The sequence below is a fragment of the Sturnira hondurensis genome, unplaced genomic scaffold (genome assembly GCF_014824575.4).
Source record: "Sturnira hondurensis isolate 20B ecotype Veracruz unplaced genomic scaffold, ASM1482457v3 Scaffold0017254, whole genome shotgun sequence".
Taxonomy (NCBI): domain Eukaryota; kingdom Metazoa; phylum Chordata; class Mammalia; order Chiroptera; family Phyllostomidae; genus Sturnira; species Sturnira hondurensis.
In genome coordinates, this window is record NW_028089885.1 from 1,649,265 (window position 1) to 1,660,495 (window position 11,231).

At 55.4% G+C, this 11,231-nt stretch overlaps 1 protein-coding gene across 4 annotated transcripts in view; it reads right to left on the reverse strand.

Annotated features, from left to right (window-relative positions):
• The window catches only part of PPM1F (protein phosphatase, Mg2+/Mn2+ dependent 1F), a 28,199-nt gene extending 20,906 nt beyond the window's left edge, over positions 1-7,293 (reverse strand). Inside the window, exons 1-2 of one of the 4 annotated variants that reach the window (XM_037067327.1) lie at positions 7,221-7,293; positions 1,003-1,250 (exon numbers count right to left, since the gene is read on the reverse strand). In XM_037067327.1, coding sequence (XP_036923222.1) covers positions 1,003-1,199 — 197 coding nt within the window. In that variant the 5' untranslated portion in view covers positions 1,200-1,250; positions 7,221-7,293. Of the gene's footprint in view, positions 1-1,002; positions 1,251-7,164 lie in introns of all 4 variants that reach the window. The other 3 variants (XM_037067326.1, XM_037067328.1, XM_037067329.1) reach the window with 3 other exon arrangements.
• Positions 7,294-11,231: the final 3,938 nt, after the last annotated feature.

Sequence of the window (11,231 nt, forward strand, 5' to 3'; positions counted from 1 at the left end):
CGCACTGCAGCTGCATGGGCAAGAAAGGCTGGGCAGTTCTGCCGAGGGGAGGGGGCTGGGGCTGACCTGCGGAGAAGGAAGCACACTGAGGCCAGGGCCTGTCCTGGGTTTAGGGGTGATGCAGTGACTAGGGACCACGGATGCCACGTGGCCTGCCAGCCCACACGCCACAAGCCTCCCACATCTTTCTCGAAATGTCTCTGCTGGTCAACTCCCTGCTTTGTGTCTCAGCTTCCTCATCTGTGAGACGGGGGAAGCACCACCACCTCCCTGCAGGGCAGCGGGGCCTGCACGCGGGGCACATGGCCAGTTTCCTGACCCAGCCGACCTCTGTCTCCCCATCTGTGAAAAGGGACAGGAATAGGATCTACTGCTTAGCACCGTCATGAGCTGAACTGTATCCCACAAAATGATACGCTGAAGTCCTAACCCAACTGGTTCACGGTGGGACCTTATTCCGAATTAGGGTCTTTGCAGGTCACACTGCAGGAACAGGGGGCACCCCATATCCAACAGGACTGGCATCCTTACAAGAAGAGAAGACACACAGAAAGAGAGGGAAAACGGATGCCACGTGAAGACAGACACATGGGAAGATGCCATGTGACAAGGAAAGCCAGGCTGGAGTGGCGTGTTCCCAGGCTCAGGCACACAAAGGGCCAGTGATGACACCGGAAGCTGAGAGAAAGGTCTGGAACCAACTCTTCTGACAGCCTTTGCTTGGGAACCCGGCCCTGCTGACACACTGATCTCCGACTTCTGGCCTCCGGGAAGAGACAACGCCTTTCTGAGACTCTAAGCCTCCCTGCCTGCGGTGCTCTGTTATGGCCACCTTGGGAAACCAACACAGCGCTGCCACAGAGATGCACGTAGTGGACACAAACTGCACAGGGCAGGAAGTGTGGGGTAAATGCCAGGTTCAAGGTCAGCGTGTGGCACATGCCATGCCTCTTCCTCCCATCCTGTGCCGTGCTGTCCCCTCCTGCTGGGCACAAGGCCTACCTGTTGCTCAGGAAGCCCACCGCCAGCTCGGCCAGCTCGCCCTCCACCTCCTCCGGGCTCAGCGCTGTCCCTGGGATCTTCCACGGCAAAGGGCTCTCTGGGCTCAGTGGGGCTGGGAAGTCGCGGAGGAACTCGTCCAGGAAGCTGGGGGTCTCCTCTGCCATCCAGCTGCTCTGCTCAGGGGCTCCAGAGGCCATGCCCAGAGCATCCCGAGGGGGCTGCTGGCAGGCTTCCAGTCAGGCTTCGCACTAGGGGGAGACACCAAGGTCAGCAGAAACAGGGAGCACTCAGCACCCTGCCGTGGGGTCTTCAGGCCTTGCAGGGCCGACTGCCGGGCGCCTAGATATCTCCTGCACCTTTGAACACCCAGGGCAGGGGCCACACCAACTCTGGAGCCCCGGGCTGAAGGCCACCCAGCTTCACGCGGTTAAGTGGGAGGGACAACCCTGGCCGCTCTGATCTGAAAGAAGACGTGGGGGAGCCCAGAGAAGTGGCTTCAGGAGGCAGAGCAAGAGGAAAGAATTGCCTAGATATCCTGAAGGCAGGTGAGCTCCTGCAGCAATGGCCAGTGTGGCCAGTGTGGCCAGTGGTGGGAAGGAGAGGGGCACTGGGGACCAGGCCACTGAGGCAGGTGAGGGGGCTCAACTTGACCCAGGACCTGGGCATCCAAGAGGTGAGGAAGTGATGGCATCAGGTTTGTGAGCCTAGACGTGGTACCCAGAGGGGAGAAGGGTCACCTGTTAAAGGAAGGGAAAAAACGGCCTGGACAGGATGGTGGCAGGGCCCATGTGCAGGAGAGGGCTGGTCCTGGGCTATTTCAGAGATGGACCAGAGGGGGAGCAGCAAGGGCTCCCCAGAGGGAGAGGGGTACCCCAGGATATAGACAGTAGGAAGCAGAGGGTGAACTCAGGATAGTCAGGGGAGTTTTAAATGTGGTCAAGCCTAGTAACATCCTTTGCAGCAGGAGGAGTCCAGGCCTTCAGAGGCCTAGCTGGAGGAGAGGTGCTGGGGACAGCCCAGGCCACTGACCCCACTGCCTCACATAGCTCCAGCCTCCAGGGCTCTTCCTTCCAGGAAGCTCAGGAGGGCAGTGGGCTTGCTAGCTGCCAGCCCTTCAGCATTACCTGAAACACCTCTTGGAGCCAGGATGGGCCCCCATTTCACAGATGGGAACACTGAGGCGTAGAGAGGGGCAGCCCTTTGCCTGAGAATGGACGACAGGGTCATAGAGGGATTATGGAGCCCAAGCTTAACACCCCTGTTCCTCTAACCCACTTCTCTCACATCTGGAAGGTGTCGCTCACCCCCACCCTCCACCCCAAGGTGGGACTCCAGCTCCTCTCCCCCAGCTCAGGACCACCCTCTCCACCCCACACGTGCCCCCTTCTCCTCAGCCTGCCTGTCTCAGTTTGCATGCTAGCTAAGGCCCAGTCAGTCAGACACCCCCACAGCCGCCTCCTGCTCACCCCTGCCGACCCAAACAGTCCCACAGCTCTTCCATTCACTGCCCCTTGGGGTTAGCCTCTGCCCCCACCCTTCCTCAATCTCACTTAGGGGCTACAGCCTGGCCCTCTCCAGACCCCACTTCCTGACACACACACAATACACACCTGGGTAGTCACCTCCCATCACCACAGGCTCCTGACAGGCCCCTCACTCTCGCCATCGCCCCCTACTCCATAGCAGCCAGCTGGGAACTTTCTTCGGGAATGAATCCCACAAATTCATCCCCCCAAGAAACAAAGTGTTTCCTGATGGCAATAAATTGACCTGAGAGCCCAAGCAACACCCCAAGTTTTAGGAGATTTGGGGAAGCATTTTCATAGCCCATCCCCACCTGAGGCCTCCTAGGTTCCGAGGGGTGGATGGAAAGGGCAGAACCACAGGAGAGAATCTTCCAGAACTGACAGTCTTAGATACCTACAGACCACAGCTGTCCACTTCGCCGAAGGGCAGCTGCAGCCAGGGTCCACAGTCGGAGGGGGAAGGCAGCTCAAAAAGCTCAGGGCAGGGCATGGCCAGGGGAAGGGCTGTCCTTGCCAGGCGCTAACTCAGTGTAAGTCTTTGCAAAGAACAAAGATGGAAACACAGGGGGAGTGGGAGAGGGAGAGCTAAATGTCGACTGGCAAAGGGGTCAAGGGTGAAGGGCAAAGAGTGGTCAATTAAAAACCATACACACACAAAATCTCTCCTTCTTCCAGAGACAGGCATCTAAAGTTAATTTTTAAAAGTAGACACACACACAAATACAGAAATGGGGCCACTTGTAACAGAAGGACACAGGGACAGACTTAAGTTCATGGCTATCCTTCCATTTACTCACCAGCAGAAGTGAATAGAGTGGAGCCCCAGGTTACGACGGCCGACAGGTAAGAAAAGGTCGAGAATGTACAACAGAGAAGGGAGACCACTCACTGCATTATGACCACCAGGGTGAGCCTGAGGAATGGGGCGATCAGGAAAGGTGAGAGCCCCATGGGGTGGCGAGGGTCAGCTGTGGGGGAGGCTGGAGAGGCTGCACCACTGGCCACAAACACAAGAATCCAGCCAGTGAAGACGACAAGATGACAGGGAGAATTTCCCAGCAAGCCCGGACACCCGTGGGCAGAGAAAGAGACCTCCTCTGCTTTCCCTGCCTCTGCCTCTGCTTTCAAACCCAAAGCATTCTGGTCTCCTGCTGCTTAGAGGAGAGAAAGGTAAGTAATGCAGAGCTGCCTCGAGCAACACTGAGTACCCAGTAGGGTTGGGAAATGCTGAGCCCAGAAACATACTCCAGAGGCAGGAAATCTCAGAATCCACACGAAATGACCGTGTGCTCACTGACCTCCCCAGAATGCACAACTGTGGCCCACAGAATAAAGCACAGAGTTCAAGGCCCTTCACCTTGCTGTGGTGGCACTGCTGGACATTTTGTAATGTAGGAGCCTCCCAGCCTCGGGATACTGTTCTCTGTTTGGGCCCCCACCCCCAAAGTGGGCCAGTTTCCCTGGGGGTTGGGGGCCCCTCCTCTCTGTGCTGCGGCACTGGTCTCTGCCGTGGTTCCTCTCCACGCAGGAGGCTGAGGTCATGTGCCCACTGCCCCAAGTCCAGGGTCCAGCGTGGGCTTAGATGGCAGTCAGAGTGGGGCGTGTGTGCCAGGGGAGGTCTGGGGGTTGAGGCAGCACAGGACTGACAAGTGCTCGTGCGCAGGCTTGGCCTGCAGCCTGGGGGGCAAGCTGGTATATTTTCAGGGCCTGCACCAGCCGCCCTCCTTCACTAAATAGGTAGGTGGCCCAGGGCCACCCTGCCTGCTGAAGACCAAGGCTGGTTTCCACATCACCTAGAAGCGGTGAGGTGCAAGGAGAGGAACCAGGACATGGCTTCCGTTCTCTGGGGCCCAGCTGCTTTATGACTTACGATGAATTTCCTTCCCTGCCCTTCCTTTTTTCAACAAACTCCCGACTCTCTGATGGAGTCACACGGATATGAGCAAAACAATCCCTGCCCTTGGGAGCCCAGGGCCTAGAGATAAAGGCCTGAAGACAGCAAGAGGGAGGAATTCCCCAAAGGGGAACTCAGAGGTGGCCCTGGCACTGCCAGGAAGGGTAGGGGACAGTGCTGTGGCCCTAAGCTCTCACAGGACCACCCGAGGAGACGGCCTCAGGAACGGTGCAGCGGCCAGCAGGCAGGCAACAGAAGTAGGTAGTGCAGGTTGAGGTGGCACTGAGTCTGGCGCAGAGATGTTCCCACTGGGGATGATGGTGAGGGGCTTGTGTATGAGTTTGTTGAAGTCACCAAAGACCTGGGGTGAGTATGGGAGGGACACTGAGCCCCCAGCCCCCAGTGCCACCTGCCCCTACCAGTCTGGCTAAACCTGGCTCCGGGAAAGAGGCCCCTTTGCACTGTTCACCAGTGGGCAACCAGGGGGGCTGAACGACAGTGCTGCCAGCCAACATCTGCCGGCAGCCCACAGGTGCCACCACTGCTCTGAGCACTCTGCCTGGGTCACTGCTGTCCACCTCCCACAACCCGCGATTACCCCTACTATACAGGTGGGGGCCACAGCAGAAGGGCCAAGTGACTGGCCCAGTGTCATGGGATGGGGTTCATGACTGGCTCCTAACTGTGCCAGAAACCACGCCCACCCCGCACCTGTCACCAGCCCCAATTCAGCCTCTCTCATGGTGCCATTTTTCATTACTATGCCCCCTGCCCTGGCACAGCCCCTCACCTTCATGTTCCTGCACCTCACTGGTGGGTGGCATCCCATCGTGCCCTGAGACCTCTCTAATCCAAGCTCTGCTGAAATCCTAACACCTTTGGAGACAAGCCCTCTGTCTTTTGTGGCTCCAGTGCACTTTCGCTGGCACCTGACTTGTTAAAAAGTCCCTTTTTTTTCCATTTAAAATATGTATTTTCCTCTAGTTGACTAGCTTTGACTCATACACTCAACATAATGCTTATTCGTACAGCTGCATTTTCCTAGATCGGGACAAAAATACTTGCTGAGCCCTGCTTAACTTCAGGGAGCCCCACGAAGAAAGAAACAGCAATCCTTTGAAAAGGAAACCACAGCACTGTTACAAAAGTTTTGTCTTCATTGTTAAAAACCTTTCTGCAAATGGAGAATCGTATGTCGTTACTTCTGAATAACTACTGGGAGAATTTGTAACTGCTTCCAGACCTCATACAAACATGTATGTATTTTTATGGTAAAATATACATCACATACGATTTATCATTCTACCCATGTTCAAGAGCAGAGTTTTGGGGCACTAAGCATGGGCACACTGTTGTGCAAGAACCACTTTTTATGGGCCTGGCTTTCTCACTAGGTTACAAGCGTCCTGAGGGCAGATAGTCCACCCCTGTCCCCTCCAGTGTTGACGAGGCCTTTGCGCATGGCAGCTGAAAGGGTGATGGCAGTGGGGAGGAGCTGGCTTCCTTCTACCACGAGTGCATGGTGTGGGCTGGGATGCGCAGTCTGAGGTCTGTAACCTTCAAAGAGGAAGCTAACAGACGCTATGGAACATGGTGGGCAGCAGAGAAAGGTTTTAAAGACAGGGCTGGCTTCAGGCGCTATCTCAAAGGAATTCTACAAATGAACTTGTGTGGAAGTTTCCAATCCTCAAAGTGACATTCTTTTTGTCTACCACTTACAACTAGGCAGAAAGTACATGCTGTTAAGTCACACTGCAGATGAAGAAACAGGCTCAGGAACAGCAAACAACCCAACTAAAGCCACTAAGGTGAAGCTGGACTCAAACGGGATCTTCAGATGCCCGTATCAGTTCCACCTCGGCTGCAGGAGGAAAAGAGGGAAATCTGACAATAGGCGGGGTATGAGCATAAAGGCCAGAAGGGAGTGGAAATGACCTCAGAGTGCTGGCCCTCACAGTCCATCTCCCAAGTTGGGAGCAGAGCTCCACCCACAGAACTTAAATTCCATGAGGACACCTGTCAGTCAGGGCCTGGGTCTAGCTGGGTGGGAGCAGGGGCGGGGGGAGGGGGGCGCGCGTCCACCACCACCCACTATGCCAGGCCTTTACTAAAATCCCCACAATCAGGTGCCATTTCCCCCTACTGCACAGAGAGGTTAAAGGGCTCGCCTGAGGTCACACAATTGCAGTGGTGGAGCCCGTGGTCTCCCTGGCCGCGGTTCCATCTCACACACACGTCCCGCTAAAGCTGCTGCAGCCCCAACACTGGCTTTAACTAAAACACGTTAAATACACTTAGGGCAGGGCCACGGGCCATGGGTGGGGGCACCTGGGCAGAGACGCAGTTCTGCCAAAGTGCAGGGGCTGGTGGGGCGGGCGTCTGGGCAGTGGGACCGGCCCAGATGCTCCTGAGGAGTGGCGTGGGGAGGGGCCGGACTCCGGAAAACGGGGAGGCTTCACCTCTTGGCACCCCATGCCGCTCTAGCCCTTAGTCCACACCCGGCCTTGGCTCGGCCACACCCCCGCCAAGCTAATGTCTTCCCAATTCTGCGCCCTTGGCTCCTCACTCCACCAATTCCCCGCCTCAGGTTCCTCAGCAGTTCCTCCCATTCTTCAGCCCACGAAGCGGCCCCCTAACCCTTTGAGTTTCCCCGTCTCGGCCTCCCTGCCTCGGTAGCCCTCCATCATGCCCCCTCTGGATCCTCAGCGGCCCATTTCACCCCTGCACGACTAAGACCCCCACCTGAGCCTCACCCCAGCGCCGTCAGCCCCGCAATCCCGTTCCATGGGTTTCCTCACCCCCAGGTCCCCGAGGGCCTCACGTGCCACTCCGCCGCTCCGCGCCGAGACAGCGGCTTCGGCCGGCCCCGCCCACTTCCCGTCCCCTGCCTCCGTGGTCGTCACGCAAGCGCAGTTGGGCCCGGGGAAAGAATGGGGTGGGGCCGGGCCTCTGCTGCCCCCCGGCGGCCGTGCGAACCGTGACTTCGGCCCTCTCATTTCAGGTGAGGAGAGGCCCTCATGCTGGGTTCTGCCTACTTACTGGTGACTTGCTTCACTTTTTGAGCCTCGAGTGGGTGGGTACATGAGGAAAGCAATCTCTTCCTCACAGCGCCCAGAAATTAAGCAGCTTGAGCAGTCAACAGACGTTAAGTGGTAGAGCAGGGATGCATACCCCAACTGCCCAGGGGACGCCATCCATCAGGCAAGGAGGGGTCCCTGACCACCATAATTTTAAGGACTACTTCAGTTTCTTTCTTTTTTTAAGATTTTATTTATTTGTCTTTAGAGAGGAAGGGAAGGAGAGAAGGAGAGAAATATCAATGTATGGTTGCTTCTTGTGAGTGCCCTGACTGGGAATCGAACCACGATCGTGTGGTTTGCAGGCCCGCGCTCAATCCACTGAGCTACACCAGCCAGGCCCTACTTCAGTTTCTGATTGCTGCTCTGACAATTACCACAAAGTGAACAAAAATTTATTAGCAGTTTCGGAGGTCAGAAGTCCACAAAGACTCAATGGTCTAAGTTCAGGGTGTCCGCAGGTGCATTCCTTTCTGAGGGCTCCAGTGGGAATCTGCTCCCTCGTCTTTTCCAGCTTTTAAAGACCGCCCCTCTCCTTGCTGATGGTCCTTTCCATCGTCAAAGCCAGGAACATACAGACCCTTGTAATGCATTGGGCCACCCGAAGAACCCGGGGTGATCTCCCCATTTTAAAGTCAGATGATGCACAACCTTAATTCCACCTGCAACCCTCATTCCCTTTTGCCACATGGGGGGCCAGGAGGACGTAGACATCTTTGGCGGCTACTCATCTGCCGCCATAGAACCCCAGAAAGATGTTTTACCGCCAAAAGAAACAAATGAACTTTTAGGTCAAAGAAAATATTTCAATATATAGTATTAATATACTCATTTTTATATCAATACCGTTGTAACATATAATTTAAAAAATATTTTATGAAGGAAGGGCCCTCAAAAGTTCCACGGTGCCCCTGCTCAAATGACCATTAGGTCCGCACACTGGCCTGTGTCCTTCTTAGGAATTAAGAAGTCTCTGAGGTGTTTCACCAACAGGAAGGTTTCGGTGAAGCCAGAAACCTGGAGAACTAGCCATTGGCCAATTTGCAAGGAAACCATCTGGGACGGGGTGGGTCTGGAAGGAAGAGGGTGTCTGGGTGGGTAAAGCAGGGTGGGAGGGGTGCTGGCTCACCCCACTCTTCTACCCACGCCTCCCTAGTTTCTGCTGCCAGGAGGCTACTTCTGGCAGGAGTACTTCTGCCAGGAGGCTACTTCTGGAGGCTACTTCTACCGCAGGAGGCTACTTCTTGTAAACCTTGACCCTGGATGTCCTCAAGCCTCAGTCTCCCTACCAGGAAAATGGGGGCAATAGCAACCAACCTCATAGGATTGTTGTGAGAACCTGCATCAGTGTTTCTCAAAGTGCATCCAGGACCACGTGCAACAGAATGACTGTGGGGTGAAGTTTGAGAACCGCAGTGCAGGTGAGGGGGTGCGTGGGACAGGACCTCCCACACTGTAAAGTCGGGTGTTCATGATACCTGACAGAGCTGCAGGGGTCCTCGGCTGGGGCCCCCATGTTTTAGAGCAGGTTCCCTGCAAGGCTGGCAGCTTGGAGATGAGGCAGACAAGGCACTGCTGCTTGGCGAGGAGCTTGCCCCTTACTGACGCTGGGCCAAGGACATGCCTGTGAGCTTACTCCTGCCCTGTGGTTTCTGCCAACCCCTCCCTGTCTGCATTCCATCACATCTCAACTCCTGGCTCTTGACTTTCACACTTGTAAAAGGAATCTCTCCATGTTACGCGCCCCCCCCCCCCCGCCCCCGGCCAGAGCTTCTGCTTCTCACAAAGCTGTGTCCCTTGCTGGGTGGAGGAGCAGGAGGCTCCCAAAGAGCTGGGTTTTCTTCTTGTCTCTGCCCCCTCTGACTGAACTCTGTCCTGGTTCCCAAATGCCTCCTGTTCTGGAACCCCACCCTGAGCACTCTGCCCCGCCTCCCACCACCTGCAAGTGGTTATAACACCTCCCTCCTCCAGTTCTCCCAGGCCCCATGCCATCACACATCACCAGACTACCTGTGGAGAGGGCATCACTGTGGTCTTGGGCTTGCAAACCATCACTGAGCTGTGTGACCTTGGGAAGGAAGTGCAAACCCTCACCCCAACACTCCAGGACATTTGCACTCTGCAGTGCCCATCTGGCTTCCTGTCTACTGCTGCCTTCTAACGGGGGCCTTGGGGTCTCTCTCAGCCACTGGTGTCTTCAAGTCTTCAAGGGCCCGACCCATGGAGGTGGGAGTGGGTGGGTTAATATCTGCAGGTGTGCGCGGTACATTCTCCTGTCCAGCAGACCTGGAAGGGTGGCCACATTCGCCTGAGCAAACACATCTGGGGCACTTGGTCTCAACATGTACCAGGGTTGGAAGGTGACAGGGATGGGGTTTATCAAGGACAACGGTCTGTTCTAGCCAGGTCAGCTGGACAGACAAGTCCTATTACTATGAGCCATTTGCAAAGATGGGAAACCTGGTCTGCAGGGGTTCTGCCCCCCTCAGAGCAGGCCACCTTGCAGCTATGGACCTTCAGCTTCCCCTTCTCCCACACCCTCCACTTTTAAAGCAGTCTTTCCCAGCAGCCAGGGTGATCCTGTTAAAACAGAAGTTGGATCATGTCCCTCCTCTGCTCCAAACTCCCCAATGGCTCCCCATCTCGTTCAGAGTCAAAGTTGAAGTCTTAGTAAAGGTCTTACACCAGGAGTCCCCTGCCCTTTACCACTCAGACCCCATCGCCTCCTACTCCCCTCCCCACCGTCACTCCGCTGCACTACACTGGTGTTTCTCCAACCCACCGGGCACACCATTGCCACGGACCCCTGCTCCCGTTCCTTCTGCCACACACGCGGCTCACTCTTCACCTCCATCTCTCTGCATGCCCCCTTTTCAGGCTATTTCTAACCATCTTGTTTAAGACCGAACACCTACAAACACACACGGGCACACCCCCACACCCCCACACACATATTGCACCTCTTAACCTCTTTCCTTGCTTAGAACTTATCACTGTATTATTTACTATGATTTTTTTTTATTTATCCTGTTCATCATTTGCACAGTCTATTCAATCTTGGATCACCGAGGACCCTCTCTGTTGACAGAGACCCAATTCCAGTTAGTTTAAGCAAAAATGAAAAGAATGTAATGACCTGGAAGAGCCCGTGGGTAGCTCACCTCAGGCACAGCTGGAACCACAAATCCAAAAGATGCTGTGAGCCTAATCGGCTCGTTCACAGCATAGCAAACCTTCCCCAAGCACCCATTTACTTGCTCGTGCTTCTGGGAACTGGCTGAGGACTTTTTCTGGTCTGGACCAGCTCACCCGAAGCTGGAGGTCTCCAGCACTTTCACGCGCATGCCTGGCAACTGGCTCAATATCAATTGGAAAATCAGATGCCTTAGTCGCGTCTTTCTCATTACCCCACAGGCTGGTCTGAGCTTGTTCCCATGGTTACTGGGCTCTAAAAACAGCAGGAGAAAGGACAAGTCCCAGTGGGTGCTCCCTTTTTAAACCTTTGCTTACAGCCTGTTTGCTGATGCGTCCTCGGTCCAAGCGATCCCATGCCCTGCCTGCTTCAGGTGATGGAAAAACAGGCTCCACCTCTCGACGGAAGGACCCGCAAGTCAGCGTTGTGGAGGGGTGTACACAGTGGGATGGGAAAAGTCTGAGAGCGTCGTTTCACATTTTCTTGGGTAATCTCAGTGCACGCGGCAGTGAAAACAGCCCTGCTCTCCACCAGGGTAT